This window comes from Condylostylus longicornis, unplaced genomic scaffold (assembly GCF_029603195.1).
Source record: "Condylostylus longicornis isolate FDR11 unplaced genomic scaffold, ASM2960319v2 ptg000013l, whole genome shotgun sequence".
Taxonomy (NCBI): domain Eukaryota; kingdom Metazoa; phylum Arthropoda; class Insecta; order Diptera; family Dolichopodidae; genus Condylostylus; species Condylostylus longicornis.
In genome coordinates, this window is record NW_026577982.1 from 14030456 (window position 1) to 14049441 (window position 18986).

General features: G+C 24.2%; 2 protein-coding genes across 3 annotated transcripts in view; one reads left to right on the forward strand and one right to left on the reverse strand.

The window, feature by feature from the left end:
* The window catches only part of LOC129605624 (calmodulin-A-like), a 72539-nt gene that overhangs the window by 13559 nt on the left and 39994 nt on the right, over positions 1-18986 (forward strand). The window lies entirely within an intron of this gene.
* LOC129605625 (troponin C) lies at positions 753-15584 on the reverse strand. The gene is made up of 5 exons (XM_055515504.1): positions 15314-15584; positions 6774-6792; positions 6517-6660; positions 1310-1558; positions 753-1203 (listed from the first exon to the last, which is right to left on the reverse strand). Exons 1-5 carry the CDS (start codon positions 15314-15316, stop codon positions 1175-1177), a joined length of 444 nt encoding a protein of 147 aa, XP_055371479.1. The 5' UTR covers positions 15317-15584; the 3' UTR covers positions 753-1174.

Sequence of the window (18986 nt, forward strand, 5' to 3'; positions counted from 1 at the left end):
GATGTTTATTAATTTGTTAACTTTTTTTTATCGAAGGCGTATATTTATATAAGTAAAATGCTGCTTATGTATGTATCTATTTTTTGGAGAATATAAACATTTTTTTCATTTATTTATTGAAAATTTTTTTAGTAAAGCCCGCTTCAATAGGTTTGATTCTTGAATAGAAACTGGTGGTTCAACTTGACAATCTAAGCTAATTATTGTTTTCTTTATAGACAATTTCTTTTTTTTTGTTAAAAAAAAGTTGCTGATATTAAATCGATATTTACCTTTCCATGCTTAATCAACTAATTTTAATATGTTTCCATAACGGCTAAAGAACTTATTTTCGAAACTCTCGGATACTGTAAGTAAAATCGGAAAAATAATCCTTGTTGCACGTCTGAAGAAAAATTTATTACATATAAAACCCTTAAGTTGTAAAAAAAATTAAAATGTATGTGATCTGCTCTCGAACATGAAATGTGATAAATTTTAAAAATTTAATAATTTTTTTATTGTTCAGTATTCTTAAATGTACAATTACTGACCAATATAAAGTTTCGCAAGTGCAAAAATATCCTCTAAAAAATTCTAGAAAATATTTTTTCGTAGCATATTTCAAGGTGAACGCATATACGAAACGATGAAATTGTTTTCTCTTGATTACGTAAATTTAATTACTCTCTCTTTCCCATTATAAGTGCATATGTATGTATGCATGTAAATACAGAATATTCGGCATAAATAATTCAATTAAATTAATTAATTTATTTTTTTCCCCTTGTATTTATTTTATATTCTCATACAATATACACGTTTACGTATATAATCTTTTTGTTACAATATTAACAGCACTTACAATTTTAATGAAAATTAAATTATTACAATAATTAAATTCAATAAATTCCAATACATATACCATTATTATACTACCATATTAATATATACAGAAAAAAAAACAATCGAAAGGATAATAATTTACTTAAAAATGAAAAGAGAAAACGTGATAAAAGCCGAAGGTCGTATTAAGTTCACTTCGATTTAAATCCCATTTTGAATTTTTTTTCTCTTTTGTTTAGTAACAACAGCAGCAAACAAAAAAAAAATAATATTATTTTTAATCACTTTTCATTCTCATAAATCTGAACGCAAAAATTTTTAAGTGTAAATTTTTTTTTAATTCATATTTTTAATCGCCTGTCATCATCTCCATGAACTCTGAAATAAATTTAAAAAAATAAATAAAAAAAAATTAAATTGCATTATGGAATTCACACACAGGAAATTCTTAAATTGAATTTAAAATAATTCTAGTAACATTTACCATCAAAATCAACAGTTCCAGAACCGTCTGTATCAATTTCGGCGATCATTTCATTTAATTGATCATTATTTAATTGATCATCTAGTGCTGCTAAGATTTCTTTTAAAGATGATGTCGGTATAAAACCATTACCTTCTTTATCATAAAGTCGAAAAGCTTCTTTTAATTCCTGTTGAATTGCTTCATCATCTTCCTCTTGAAAATGATATGCGACACGACAAAATGATTCAAAATTTAATTTTCCGTCACCTAAGATAATAGAACATTAGAAGAAATTTTTATTGCATAAAACTAATAACAGTAACTACGTTTATACAGTTTTGTATTTAATTTTTTCCAAATAAAATATTCCAAATTAAATAATCTCGTTCTGTGATTTACAATATTTGGAACTAACTTTCAAATTCTTTCCAATTTAGTTTTTTATACTATAGTCAGTTAGTCACCCCCATATCAACCAGAATGCGCACCTTTAAGTCTTAAGTCAATAACGACAACGCTTCCCCAACGAAATGTAACCGAAAAATCCGTAAATCTTGCGAAGCCAGCACATTTCTCGCCCTGCCAAAGCAACAATTGTCAACAGAAAACAATAACACTAATAAAAGCGTCTTGTTTCCTACAAAAAACGACAGTCGCGGAGAATATTCCCGGCTGCGATCGGATCAAAGATCCAAAAAACGTTTCGGAAATCTAATGCCGAATATAACGGACCAAAAAAGCCTAGGGTACTGCCCACGCCACTCTCTACCATTCAAACACAACTCAATTCTGCCATTCAAACACAACATCACAGTGTATCTTTATGCTTTTGTTATACTTATTTTAGTTCAGAACCTGAAGATTCACACAGCAGTCGAAATAAGCTCTGAAAGAATTTCGTAATATTGAATTGTATTTAAACCACAAATATTCAACTTTTTGAAGAAAAAAGGGAAATTTTAAATAGATTCAAATTTCATATTAATTTTTCAAGGTAAACTTAATAAATCAACAATAATAAAAAAAATTTTTAAATTGCATGTTATAAATTTCATTGAATTTCCTCTTAACTCTCTTTGTTTCTCCCTTCTTGTAGAATGTCACAGGATTTCTCGTGACATAATCGTATAATTTATTGTACACAAATTTCACCACAAAGTTCAGAAAATGCGCAACCAAGAAATCCTATTTTTACTCAATACATGCAAACTTAATTTTTTTCTTTTTAATTAACATAAATAGGTTTGATAAGTACACGATTTTTATATGCACTTCCGGCAACCATTGTATTCTATAAAAGAAATAAATTAAATTGCATTATTATAAATATTTTATCATAATTTAATATGTAAATATCTAGGTGGCTATAACATTAATGGAAGGAAAAATAATAAATGCACTTAAAATGTTGCTTTCCATTAAGGTATAAAAAATCAGTTTAACAATATTCTTTTAAAAGTTTTGAAAATAATTAATAATAAACTTGAATTTTTTTTTAAAGGTCTTGACTTCATACGAATACATTGTAAGGTGGTGTTTTTCATAAAAATTACATTCGTTTTCAATTATTTTTAATTTTAAAATTAAATTTAAGTATAATATCTAAGAGTTATCTAAAAATATTCCGGAATTTTATAGAAAATCATCTATGCCCCCTATTAATAATTTGAAAAAAATTTTTTTATTCCCTATATTTACAGACAATTTGAAATTCAAATTGAAAAATTTCTTTCCTATTGCAATTTCGTATTTTATAAATTATATTAGGAGGTTATAAAACTACTGACTCTGAAAATATACTTTTAAATTCTTAAATATTTTAAATTTGGGAAATTTTAAGACACAACGACACAACGTTAACATATTCAAACTGCAGGATTCTTATTAAAATATTTCACAAAATTTAAAGAACTATTACACACATGAATATGTAGCCTTTAAAAATTATGCAATCTACTTATAAGAACAAAATTTCAAAAATTTTATATTTATGTTCTGCATTAATCCATTTTACTTGTATATATTTTAAAAGTTTTCTTTAACAACTCATTACGAAACTTTGTAATTTTTTCTTTTTTTTTATATTATTAAGAAAATTTCAATACTGCACTATACCATAAACATACATGGTGCACATACATACAAATGTATTGTAGTAAGTATGTACGTCCCATAAAATAAAAATTTTTGAAAAATTTTCAAGTAGAACTTTAAATCCGCATTCATTATTGAAATTCTCATATAAATAAATTTAAAACAAAATTTTTTTCTAAAAATTGCAAAAAAAAAATTCCTTACTTTTTTTTAAAACCCATTTTGCCACTATATTTTTCAAAGTATACATGACATTTACAAAAAAACAAAAGTAAAAATAAAAACTTAAAGTCCTTCTATTTAATTTGGACTAAACTAAGTTCTATGTTAAATAATTTCCATTAAATTTTGTATACAACTTTAAAAAAATAATATAAATTTTCTCTATAGGAATTTTTTCCTTATATATTTTTCTAAAAACCAATTAAATAGGAAAAAAACAACATGTATTTAAAATTGAAAACACGGAAATAACATGAACATTTTAAGTGACCATAAACATGAAAAACTCGTGTTCTTTATATCCAAAACTTCAATTTAACATTATATATACATGTGCCAGGTACTGTGAACCTTATTTTATTATAAAGTGCCGAGCATATTAAAAGTTAAGCCCCATAGTTTATGCAATTTTTTTATAATATAAAATAATTGCTTGATTTTAGGTTCCTTGAATGGGCATTATTTAAACAATACAATATGTGAAAGAAAACAAAACACTTGACATAATGGAATTAATAATTTAGAGAGAAAAACAAAACTACAACAAAGGATCGTAAAATCAAAATATTACAGTTATTGAATTCCCCATGAGTAAATCGATGACTCCCAAAAATTAATTCAATCGAAACAGTCTGAAGTAGTCCGTTCAATCAAAATGTATAAAATTTGATTATAAAATAAATGAACAAGTCAATTTTTCGAGAATATCAGAGCTCGGAAAGAGAACCTTGGCTAAAGGACGATTTTACATATTTTTTTATCATATCCGAATTTCTTGAGATTTACGTTATGTGCATTTGCCGCAACACTTTATTAATTTGGTCGGTTGTGCACTGCTCACGTCAGATCTTTTTCAAAATTATTTTCATTCAATACAATTTTTCAAAATTTTGTTCAAAACTTCCTTAATTATTCTTATAGTTTTTTGGAAATTTTTCTTTTCTTTTCTTTTATTTTCTCCCCTTCGGAAATTTATTTTTCAATTTCAAATTCACCGTAAATATAGATTTACCTTAGATAAATTTTATTTTAGGCTCCCCTCTTTTTACATACATATTCATAGAATATATTTGAATTGGGTATAAATTTTATTGAACAAAAAATAATTTTATCCAAACATAAGAAAAAAACAAAAAATATTTCTTATTCTGATCCTACAATTTAAGCTGGAAATGAAAATAAATAAATTTTCCTTGCGAAATATAGGAAAATTGTAAAATCAAAGAAACAGTATGAATGTATGCACATTGAGTTTATAATGTTCGAAATTTTATTGTAGTCTTAAATGCGAAGTTATTTAATGTTTTTGTATTTAAATGAAGACTTTGTTGTGAAACAAACTACAACATTTTTATTTAGGAGATTTCAATTAATATTAATTTTTTTAATTTTCAAATTTTTAAATTTTGAAGTTTTAGCGCGGAATTTATTGTATTATACTTGGACGAACTTCATCGAACATGTTCGATTGATGTTGTAAACCAAAATATTGTTGTAACGACAACATTTTACATGCACATTTGCTGAAATCTTTAAAATTCTTACTATATAAATTTAATTCATTAAAATACTAAAATATCTTATAGTTGTCATTACATTAAAATCCTTTTTTTACAAATATTATTTAAAATTTGTAAAAAATTTCTTACATTTTAGGTCAAAGTTATAAATTACTTTAGTTATATAATTTTACATTATATGATTATTTAAATATTGCATGAATATTTATTTTTGCATAACATTACATAACCAATTGCCCAATTTTTAACCAAATTATGGTATTTTATTTCTTACATATACATAAAACGAGTAATAGAATTTATAGCAACTCTACGATTTAAAATATCATACAGGGTATTTAATTTATCCTTGGCATAAACAATAAACGAACGATATAGAATACCTAAAATTTTTCAACTAAATCCAATTTTTTATAGGTTTTGTAGTTAACTGATCGTAATTAGAATAAACTATATTATTGTCGAATAGAAGTATTTGTATTAATATAGAAGTGTGCACAGTATAAACTTAATCAATTGAATTATGAAGCTCTAATCTTAATTTGGGACCTAGTTCTAATCTAAATTTTAATCTGTTGTTTAACCCAATTGTTTAGAAATATTCCCAACTTTGTGCCACAATATGTATCACATATATTTTAGTCAACTGTTGGCAAAAATTATAGTAAAATGAATTCGATCGAAATATACAAATTAAGTTTCCTTGTGTTGAGCACTCCTTGTCTAGTCGTAAACACTGTTAGGAAGAGAAAAAAATTCTTATTTTCTAAATGATAAACTTTTTCGGAAATTCTTCTACATTATTCCTTTAAATTTATTTTTTTGGTTTTCTTTAATGATTTTTATTTCCTTTTCAAATATTCCAAATTCATTGAATTCAAACCTAAATAATAAAATCCATTACCCTCTTCAACATTGTAGGAAAAGAAAAAATTAAATTTTTCAAATGCATTTAACGATTTTACTGTATCTTTATAATTTATCTATACAAAGATATTGAAAAAGGCTATTAATGGAGTCATGCCAAAAAAAAAATTTTTTTTTTGTTTCACCTGAACGGAAAAAGAATTTCAACTATTAAAATATTTTAAGTGTGAACGGAAAATGGTTTTACCTTTTATTTGAATTTTATAATATTTTAAATTTTAGCACGAAATTTCTGCCAAGACAATTTTTAAAAAAAATTTTGTACTTGCGGAATATTTTGCAATTTCCTCAAATAACTTGCTAATTTCGTGAAACTCCACACATTTGTGAAATGCAAATCGACACTGTTGCACATCTTATTTGAAAATTACTTCAATTAGACTATATCAACTTGATGTTCGATTATTACAAATCTTTTGATCTATAATCATATTTATAAAGCCAAGCTTACATTTTACATACCTTCAACATCTTCGGCATCCAATAATTCATCAAGCTCTGTATCATCAAATCTATGACCAAGTGTATTTAATATCGTTCGAACTTTTTCTTTTTCGATTCTACCACATTTCTTTGAATCAAACATTTGAAATGCTTTACGAAGAACTGAAATTTAAAATAAAATTTTCGTTTTTATTATACTTTTAGGAATTTATTTTAACCATGCATAAATTGAATTCACAGAGGAATACATTTGTTTAAAAGAGTTTTCATGTCACCTGATTCTTGATCTTCAGCCTGAAAATAAATTTAAACAAAAAAAAATTGAAAAAAAATTAAAATAATGCATTACTGAAGATTAAAAATAAGACACACACATACACACATTCAATGAAATTTGAAAAAAAATTTATATCTAAAAACTTTATTCGCTTTGATGGAATCATCGAGGGACTTTTGAAATTATATTTAATTTTTTTTCTTCCTCTCTCTCCCTCTCTTACTATTTTGTAACAATATTAAATTTAACTTAATAATACTTTCAGCATTCATTCGGAATACTGTAAATACAGTCATGTAATTTACTTTCAATTTATATAAAATAATTTTAATCCTTTAAATTGTACTATTGAATTGTGCTATCATCGTCTATATAAGAAATCCGTGGATTAAAGTCAGAAAGCAATAACGATACTTGGCCGAATGCAATCAGAAAAATCGCTATAACAGGTATGTATTTTAGGCGAATGAATATTTATTGGCGCCAAACGAAACTATTGATATTTTTTCGCTCATCTTTTGCAGAATTTGGAATATAACTTTTATATTTAATACACGAAATCAATAGTGCGAAGGTTCTAAAACAGGCTCCGAACCTGGATATCATATTCATTTTCGTTGATTAACATCTATTAAATTTATTTTTGAATTTATTCAGTCCTTAAGGCCATTTTGTTTTTCAAAGCAATTTAATTCTGAAACACAAGTTTGGCATAAGATAAGTTTATTGAAAATTTCACTTAAATGGAAAATTCAATATTTATAAGGCGACACCTAAAATTATTTTCATAATTCAACTAACCTATTTTTGCTTAGATTTAAATTCACATTGTCGAGACTGTATTATTTTCACAAACTAAAAGTTTTCCTAACCACAATAAGTCAGAAAAACAAAAAAAATAAAAATTATGCATTCTCTAAACCAAAAACAAGAAACTTTAAATTTTAACAACTTTTGACATTTTGCAACAAAACTTTTTTCTTGTACTCACCACATTTTCTCCTTTCCACAAAGCTTAAAGTATTTTTTTTTTAACTTATTATTTAAAATTTCATACTCAAATAAAAAGTGAAATTAATTAGCTTAATTCTTTATCCACTGTGAGATTATAAAAATAACATTTGACATATTAAAAAAAAACGGCAGAGAACTACAAAACGTTGGAATTAAAAAAGTAGAAAAATTTTCCGCATCTCTGTGTTTCTGTGTTCTTGAAAAAAATAAAAAATTATAATTTTTCCACTTTATGCTGTTCTTTTAGGAAAACCTTTAATGTTTTTTTATAACTTTGACCGGAGAAAAAAAAAATATCATATAACAATCAGAAAGAATCAGAGATTAAGATAAAAGAAAAGAAAATATACGCACATTAATAAGTCTTGAGAATGGTCATAAACGTTGGTTTCTTCAACCATATTAACTATGGTTGCTCCTTAAAATGAAAGAGACAAATGAAAAAGGGAATGCGAAAAGGAAAGAGAAAAAATCAGCTATTAAATTTAATTTTAATGAAAACTGCTGTGAAATTTTTACATTTTTTTTATTTTTGAAGAAATAAAAAAGTAAAATGGAATCTAGAAAGAATTGAAGAAGTTAAACAAAATGGAATGAAAATAATACCAAATTGTTTTATACTTCAAAGGGTTATAGGAAAGTTTAATACGCTCAAACGAATGCATATTCGATTTATGAAATTATTTTTCTATTGGTAACGCTGAGGATAAATCGTCTGAGATACTGAATTTAGAGATAATAAATATACTATGTTTAACCTTACTCATCATCGAATTCTGAGTTGATTTCGCAATGTAAGTTTGGTGAGCAGACCATCACAGCGGGTACTCAAAAACCAAATGAGGGAAATTCACCAAATTTTCACACATAATAATAGTAATAATTATCTAACCATTTTAATTTCGATGCAATCGAAGCCATGCTTCGATCTATTGCCATATACGTATGCAATTAAAGCTTCCATATGGTCAGCATTAGAAGCCAGTAAGCAACATAAATTATGTTAAGCTTTTTTGTTGTATTATGTTAGTTTCTTAACAACTCTGAAATCCGTTTTATTAGTCATTTCAAAACCTATTCAAGCTACTATACCAAAATTCCACATATAAACAAGTTTTCTCATATAAGAAACAAAATTCCTATCGATTGAAACGCGTGACTCTTATTATTTTGCCATTATTGTCAATAAAAACTTAAGATATTAATTTTCAAACAGAATTTTACGTGTAGAGATTGGAAACAAAAGAAAATGCCACCAATATCTCATATTTCCAATTAAATAATTTTTTGTTTTAAAAAATTTGCTAGGTTCACAAGGAGCTAGTCATTCGATTTACTGCAAATATCACTATCAGATTTTTTCATTTTATAAAAAATAATATGATCGTATAAATTGTTGCAATTCAATATTTTGAATTCGAAAAATAATGAATTTCTTTCGAATTAATTAATTTAATATTCGAACTCTAAAGAACTTGTTTTGGTTTTCAAGTTCTGAAAAATTTCAAAACCCCTACTTCATAACCCCTAACTTTCTGAAATAAAATCTTCCTACACCATGCTGCATTCACACGCCAACTACAAGGCAATCAAAGAAACTTAAATGCATTAAATAATATCGGTTATTTTTTTTTATTAATCAAATATGAAAAATATTTAAGATATTTTAATAAAATTATTAATTCAAAATATTGATTTTTTTCCTCTTTGTATAAATTAAAATTTTTTATTTTAATAAAAAGATTTGCAAACTTTTCATATACCCAATAGTTAGTTATATACACATACATACATACGTATATGCAATATTAAAACGATATTTCTATTATCCTTTGAAAGCAAAAAATTAAAATATTTTTAAGATGCAGGAATAAAAAAAAATCAATTCCTCTCTTTTATCATATTATAAAATTTAATAAGGAAATTTTTATTTTCTTTCGTTAAAATTTTATAAGCATAAACATAGAGTCTGTTTGCCTTAGATTATGGAATTTAATAAAGTTGTGTTTCTTGTTAAAATTTATATGCAATATATTATAACTATAGTGTAGCTATGTTCGCAAAATATTGGCATTATTTATTAAATTATTTAATTAAATAAAACATATGCATAAATATTAAACTCAATTTTCTTTAATATAGTTTAAAATTTAAAATATTATATTACGCAAGAAAATTATTTCATGTTTAATAAACAGGATGTCTGGGAATATTACGACTTGTTTGAGACTAATTGCGGAACCACTTTCCGAACGAAAATCAAACGAAACCAATCAATTTACGTACTTTATTTGAATTGATTATCCCAAAAATTTACACCATTATTGAACTTTCGAAATGAGTGATCTCTTGTTCTTTAAACTTTTTTATCTAATGTTAGGTTAATTGTAGAAATGGGAGTTAAAGTTTTGATGCACAATGGGATTTTAGTATTTTACGTGAAATTTTACAAAAAATACCACTATTTCCATAACATCCAACTACCTGCACAACCCAACTATTCAACTATACTGTATTTTTATGGTACGAGTATCAGCGAAAGGCAAAAGTTTTTAATTCTAAATACTCAAATCTATTAAAAAAAAAAAACATTTTAATTAATATAAACATTTCTAAAAATATTTTTATAACGGTAAATTTACTTTTCATTTTTAACCTTAACCACTATTTTAAAATTTTAAATGTTAAAACAATAATTTTTATGACTAATATTCTTCGTGAGTTACTTATGATGCCAAATACGAATTCCATTCTAAAACAAATCTTTTCTTTCTTATTCCTTCCTCATTCTTTTAACATTAATTTTTGACAATAAAATTCCCATGAAAACCTTTTTTCATTATTTTAACATTTTAATTTATAACAATAATTGAGATTCCTCGGCACACAAAGACAAAAAGAGAAAAAAATAAACAAAGTGATTGCCATATTATAAAATAAATCTTCGAATATTATGTGTCAAAACTAATTAAGACCTTTCATTTTATACATAATAAACTAAAATGTATAACAATGTTATAAACATTTAAATGAAATCCTTGAAAATTCCTTGAATTTCATTTAAAAAAAACAACCTATTTTTTACCTCTTTTCATTTTCTTCTTCAGATTTTATAACATATTTTTTGTTCTCCATTATTGTCTCTCTCTAATAATACAATAAAAATCAAAATGAGAAATATAAAAAAAAAGTAAAAAAAAAAATTTTTCTACACGATAAGTTTTCATTTTGTTATCTTCAAGGAATCTGTCAACTTCCTTCCTGACATCAAAAACAACTTAACTGTATATCACTTACATTTTCTCTTCTCTCTCTCTCTCTCTCTCCCTCTCTTATCGTACCTTTTTGAAGAATAAAATCAACAATATTCCCTTGATATGCAATGTGTGCTCAAACTGTTGTTTTTCTCTCTTTCCCTGTCTTTCTCTTCCTCTCTATATACCTACACATTAAAATTGTTATATTATAAAATAACCGTTTTAATTTTCTGATATCCACCATTTTTTTTTCTAATATTTATTTTTTTATTTTTATTGTTTTTCTTTTAATATTATACTTGTATATATTTGTTTTTTGTTTACATTTTGTTTTTATTTTTTCATTATTATTTTATAAAAATAATCACATCTCATCCTTTTATAATTTCATTATGAGCAAACATTGAATATTGTTTATATAAAAGAGAAAAAATGTCTCTTCTAGGATAATTTCTAATAACGGTTCTTTAATATTCAGCAATGTGATATATACATAAATATACACACGTATATAGTTCTGTATAAAATGTTATTTTTGTTGGTAAATAAATAAGCTTGATAGTTCCTATTAAATTATATTAAATAATTTAACCTGAAAGTAGAATGAAAATGGCAGATTAAAAAAAAGCCTGTAAAATATAAGTGTTGACACGACCAGTTTTAAGACAACTGAGTCAAAAATGGGGTATACTATAGTTATGGTTATTATGTTCAAGTCTCTAATCTTCTAGAGGTCCGAGGCTACTGCTGTGCAATATTGTCTTATTGCTATCGAAACAATAAAATAGAAATATCTTAAGCTTAATCATTCATTTGGATTACACCTTATCTGGGACTATAAATTTCTTATATCTTATTCTTAATTTCCTTGCAGCTATTTTGGTTTTTAAAACTTTTGGATAATATTATTTTTTACAAAATTTCATCACTCTATATTTTCAACATTAAATAGATGTGGGATAAAGCTGGTCTTAAAAGTTATATAATGTTGTAAAATCATCAGATTGTAAAAAAAAAAATTGATTTAAACCAATATATCATTGTAAAAATCGAAAGACAAATAGATATAACCAAATCAAGTGGGAATATTCAACTAAAAATTCACAGAATCAAGAAAATTGTAACAAACAGAGTGCCAAATATTCTATACATTGCTATAAAAATATGGCAGATATAGTTTTCTAAAAAAGAAAACTAAAAGCAAACAAATCAAAAAAATACATGACAATACAATAAAAATTAAAAGAAAAATTTCATAATATACTTTTAATGTCCTTGTTAAATCCTTCTTGATTTTAAAATTTTATGAAATTTGATGAAAAGCAAAACACTTAAATGCTCTTAGGCGATAATATACGAGTACGCTCATTCCAAAATTAAATTAAATAAAGATTTTCTTTAATGTTTCTAAGCAAATAGTTGCATAACCTAGAAAATTTTAAATTTGCCAATAGAATTTATTTAATAGTATTAAAAGGAATTTATTCAAAATTTGGGACGCAAATAAAATATTTGTATTTACTTATGCAAAATACAAATTTGCTGATAAAATATTTGTCTTTTTTTGTTCTTGAATTTATGTGAGAACTGTTACTTGGAAATGAATTATACAGCGACTTTAAACTAACAATAACAATTTACTAAAATTTAAATAACTAGGAGAGCTAAGTGGAATAATAGAATGGCCATTTATTATGATTAAATTGCAAATTGATTAATTTACAAAATCAAAAATGCTGTATTAAAAGAAAAATATTTTTCATAATTCGATATATAACTCAATTTCGATTGACAATCTTTGGAGACTTTCAAATTATGAAAGTCTCTTTCTGGTACGCTGATCTTAACTTTGTCAGTACAAGAACATAAAACTCATATTGCATTGCACACGTGTCTACGAATGAAATTTATATTTACCGATCTCCGAAATTCATTATTTTATATTTACCGATTATATTTCTCAAAACCGATTTTGAACAATTAGTCCCTAAATAAAACTTGTAGCGCAGATTTCTCAAAAGAACCAAGAAATTATCTAATCGGTGGCATTAAAATCACAAATTTTTTCAAAGCTATAATTGGTAAATATTTTGACACATATAATACATATCGATTACCCCTTTAAAATTATATGAATATTATTTCTATTCACAATGGAAAATCACTCATAATTTCACTATTTCATTTTCAAATCCTAAATTCCCAAATGATTAGAACTAACATATATAAACATACAATTATAATATTTATTTTATTTTTAATTACACACATTTATACTGCCAAGGGAGTCGTAAAAATGGAATATAAACGAAAATAGACAAGAAAAGATGATAAAAGGAAATACAAATACTAGCATATATAGCTTTTGTATTAAAATGTCAAATCACTAAATAAAATAAGTTTAATATGGCCGACACATAACCGATGGAGTATTGTATATTTTTTGTATAAAATTTAACAACTTCCAATTCTTATTGGTTTAGCGAAAGCATTGCTCCTTGTTAAAAATCCTCTATAGCAAATTGGTTAGTTTCATTGCAAAACAGAGCCGGAATAATACACAGAATTTCGAAATAATACATAAGTCTGAAATTGGCTCTAGACAAAAGTCTAGTTTCCGAGCATTATTCACTGCTTTAAGATACTGGGAAAAAATATATATTTTATGTTTCTCCATTATAGAAAAATACATTTGCGTTGAAAACCCAGCAGACATGGAAAATTTTGATATGATAATAATACCTCTCATATTGTTTGCAATTCGGTTATTAAGAGGAAAAGATAAGTTTATAGCAAATTTTCAATTCTTTTATTATTTTCTATCCTTTCAAAGAAGTTATTTAAATAACGTTAAAAGTTACACAATACTTACAATATTATAATATCGTCACATTCACATATTCACTAAAACAATATAAGTGTGTTATAAAGAGAATGTGTTTCTAACGTGTTAAACTTTTAATATTATATTAAATATCACAATGTACAATTTTCATAAGTTATTTCTAGATAAAAATCCTTTAATGTTATTATATACAAATAGAATATATTATTTAAATTATATTATTTCTCATATTATTAAATTATAAATGTATGTATAGATATTATAGAAGAGAAGAAAAATCCTTGTAGATGATGATATTATACTACTATACATTAAACGATATAATTAATTGAAAATATGGAAATATTTCCGGCGTATTAAGCTTTAAGGTTATATACATACAAACATTTACACTTAGTTTACTCTGCATTTAAAATATTTATGTACAATGTATATTGTAGAAATTTATAAAAGGACTTTTAATATTATTGTCAATTTATTTGAATGTTAATTTGAAAATTTTTGTATAAAATTTATATTATATTTTTATTGTGTATAAGGATTGGAATTTTTTGTATTTTATTTGACCACAAACTATTGAAATATATTAATAAATATCTTATAACTACAAGAAGATTTTAGGCTATAAAAAAAATTATGTGTTCATCTGCACGTTTAACACTTAAAATAGAAAATATTTTAACATATAAATTTCTAGAGATTAATGAAAAATTTTGAAATATACAGAAATTTTTTGAAAAGGTATTGGAGATCGTATATAATTTTTTTAGTGATAATTCCATTTTTGTTCAATTTCAGTTAATAATGGAAATAGATCGTAGACTATTAAATCTTTAAAAATCCGTTAAAAAGCGAAAGATCTTGTTTGAAATCTGTCCATAAGTAAAAGAAACTGGAAAAAGTGGTTAATAAAATTATTACAAATTATTTTTCATAATGTTCAAATCTATATATAGATACTCAGAAATTACTGTTTTGGGAAATTTAGCGTTTGTTTTGGAAATCAGTTTCGGATGTCTTGTTTTAAAATAAAAAAATTCTGTTGCAGCCAACATAGGGTTAGTTTAAATAATTTTGAAAATTTTAAGTTGAACAAAAATGAAGAAAATTAGACCAAATTTTTAACATTTGATATAAGGATCAGTGCTTTGGCATTCCTATATATTTTATCCAAAATCACAAATTTTTGGTTTGGATTAGTGCTTTTGGATAGTTTTTAAAAATCCCAAAAAAAATTTGGCATACCCTTAAATTATGTTAGAAAATTCTTATTAAATAATTTTAGAACAACTCCAACTCTCTATGATTTAGTAAAAACACACTTTTATACTAAAATTCTTATTTTAAATATTTTAATAAATTGTTAATTTTTGAAAAAAGAATCAAACATTTTCTTTCGATATTTAAATTTACTAAACTAACCATTTAAATCCTTTTATTCCTCTCAAAATTTATCGAAAATTTATTTCAAGTCGAAAAAAAAAAATCACTTTTCGCTTTTTCAATTACCGTTTTAACTGATATTATATAATTTTTTACTATTGTACAGTTACTTTATCAATTCACAATAAGTACATACAATTTGAAACAATCACTTATGACATCTACCGTAACTCTAATATAATTCAAACCGTTCCGGAATTGATCACGAAATAAATGATGCGATTTATTTAAAAGTTTAGAATAGAATGCTTCTAATTACTTTCAAACATTTAAATTTTAGTACTTACCGTAAAATTATAAAAATAAAAAAACAAACAGTAAAAATAAAAAAAAATTACATTTTGAAAAAAATTTTAAGAAGAAAAACTTTATAGAAAAATAATTTAGAAAGTGGGGAAAAACAAAAAGTTCATTCTATAAATTTTGGCTATCAGGCGAACTTTTACTTAATTTGCTTATTTAAATATTTTCACAATATAAAGGATTTGAACGTGCTTTTACAAAAATTTTCAAAATCAATTCTAATTTTCAAAATCAGCTTTAAAATTAAGGCAGAAATAATTTTGTGCAAAATTTAAAATTGAAAAACAATTAAAACTATAGACAGTTCTAAAACCTTTTTTATGAACTTGAATCATCAGACTATTTACACTTACTTTAAACCTTATCTATTTCATTTAAATAAATTTTTCAGAGTAGTTTTGTACTTGATACCTTTCCGCATTTCAATTTAAAATATCACAACTGCCGCGAACACTATGATTAATTTTGTCTCGATTTTGCCTTTACTATTAAATTATATTTAGCTGGTTTGGAACTTTGGTATCCACTAATACTTTTTTCTTCACTCCACTCCTAGCATTAGAGTTAAGCATTAGTGTTTTACAAGTCATTGAGTTAACTAGGTTGCCAGCCTCTCTTTGTTTTTTCTTTTTAATAATTTTTTTTTGTAACAATTACTTTTACATTAACATTTTATTTTATAATATTGTACATTAAGCGATGTATATAATATTAAGTATAATTATTATTATAGTAACCTGACAGGATTTGAATCTATTCAAAAATATCTGTAAAAATTAAGGAAATTTTCGACCTACGTTTTCAATTTGTATGGGAGGCAAAACTACATGAAATCAAAATTATTTTCATACTTGAAATATTTCACAAAATTATATAACAAAATCAATTCGGCCACATATTTCAATTTACATACATACATTAACTTTTTTTAAATCATACTCAAAATTATTATACATTGTACTAAGGTATAAGAGAATTTCAAACTTGAAAAATTTTAAATCTACTTCAATAATATTTTTGAAAAATCACAATTCCACTTACGATAATAAAAAAAAACCAAAAGTGTATATTAACATTTTATCCATTTCCAAAAATTATATATATTGTAATAATGAAAATGTAAATTATTATAAAATATTTCGTGCAAGAGAAGAACAAAAACAACAACACAGCAATGAAAATAATAACAATAATAATTGAACATGATAATAATCATTGCAAAAATTGTGTAATTACAATACTTATGATCATCACCATAATGATATAATAGCAAATGTTTATAATAATAATGATGATGATGATGATAATAATGAAATATTCAAGATATGCAGTAGTTTATTAAAAACGTAAGCATATAACAAATAAAAAAAAAAAATTAAAAGAATTTTTTTTTTGTGAAAATCAAAATGAAAAACTTGATTTTTTTTTTTATAAACTTTTTCAATTACAACGCAAGAAGTATCTTTTAAGTGTTAAGAGAGGAAAAGAGAGAGAAAAATAGACAGAGAGGTGAGAATGAATAAAAAATAAACTTTCCAGTAGATTTCTATATGGTGATTATTGGGTGAAAATGAAAAGCGATTTTCATACTTTTAATGATTTGTTTTTTTTTTTTTTTGTTTTTTTTTTTAATATAAAAAATATTCATGTTTTGTTGTTCTTTCTTTGTTTTGTACACTCTTGATCTTAATGCTCATTTTTCCTCTCCTCTTTTTTTCTATTTTGTTTTCATATTTTTGTTTTTTTTGTGAGAAGTGTTCTGTTTGTTATTTACTTAACATTTGACGTTTGTAATGAATGAGTAATAGTGAAAAAAATAAAAAAAAAAAAAATAGAGGTGCAGTAAAAGTGTGGGTAAAATTTTGCAGTAGTTTGTTCTTGTTTTTGTATATTTATTCATCACAGTATTTTTTTTTCTCTCTACACTTAGAGAAAGCAAAATAATTATGACAAAAAAAAAAAACAAAAATAATAATAGTAAAACAAAAAAAAAATAATGAGGAAGCAATTAGAAAAGGTGAACAAAAGGTGAAATTAATGGAAATTTTTTTAATTGTATGAAAAATTGAAAATCTCATTCTTAAAAAATATGAAGAGTTTCGGCTTTTTTTCATTTCTGGATTTATTTCGTCTTAAACTATTTAATTAAAAATTTTGACATTTTTATCATATACTTGTACAATTAACCTTCAAATTATGAAGTTAACATTGTTACATTATGTCGGCTTTATTAATTTCTCCAAAAGTGGGAACATATTTAATTCAGTTTAAATTTTTTTACAGAATTCAATTAATAATCTTCCTTTGTACAGTAGAATTATAGTATTCATTAATAACAATGAATACAATTAATTTCAACTTAAATATTAAATATTATTTGCTCCTGTTTGGATAATTTTTGCATATAATTGTGTAGATTAATCTTTACTATTATAACTTTCTTAAAATATAATTAATTTACAAATTCAATTTTAGAGTTCTATATATAAAATTTCTGTATAGTATAAAATTAATGAGTTAATTAAAAACCACACAAAATCTCGATTATCTTGAACTCGCTTTATTGAGTTTCATTTAAATTGAAAATGACAAATTACAAATATATTTAATATGCTAAATGGCAAAATCAATTAGACACAAAAATATATTTGTAACAAAACTTTTCCATATTCAAGAACTATTAAGGAACGGATCTAGGACAAACCAAATAAAAAGTTTTTCTTTTTCTTTTCATTCATGAAGATGATCATAAAATTTCATTCTTCCTTCCTTTCATTGATTATTTTTGTAATTTTATTACATTTCTTTGAAATGCGAATAAAGTAAATGAAATCGTCATTTTCCTTTAACCAAAAAAAAAAAACTACCAGAAAGTTCATAATTCAATTTTGCCATTATTTTTCTTTAATTTTCTTATTTTTTTTTTTATTTTTTTTTCTATTTTCCCTTGAATTAACTCAACTTAGTTTTTTTTCTCTCATTTCTTCTTATTCAGTTCCACGTATAATATTGTAACTAAAAATGAAGGCATTATTCCAATTTTGTATATTTTTATTTCTTGCAAAGTATAAGAAAAGCAATTTTAAATTTCAGTCTTAATTTTATCGAAAAATCCAATATTAAATAAATTTCGAAAAAAATTAGTGGTGGTAAAAAATTACTTTTGACACGCAGTTTTTTAGTATCAGGCACATATTCTTAATACTTTTGTATGTAATTTTAATATCACATTTAATACATAAATATTAGCATTAGCAATTGATTAGACTGAGTCATTTTGTTTAACAATTCACATTTTGATTCACATTTTGATTAACAAAATTTTTTTTGACTATAGTGTAATTTTCAT

Bases quoted from the DNA above. Each gene is read 5' to 3' on its own strand.
- LOC129605625 (XM_055515504.1), bottom strand. The intron at 1,559-6,516 runs GTATGTAAAATG...CTATTATCTTAG, and splicing joins GGATGCCGAAGATGTTGAAG to GTGACGGAAAATTAAATTTT. The intron at 1,204-1,309 runs GTAAATGTTACT...AATTTATTTCAG, and splicing joins TGGAACTGTTGATTTTGATG to AGTTCATGGAGATGATGACA.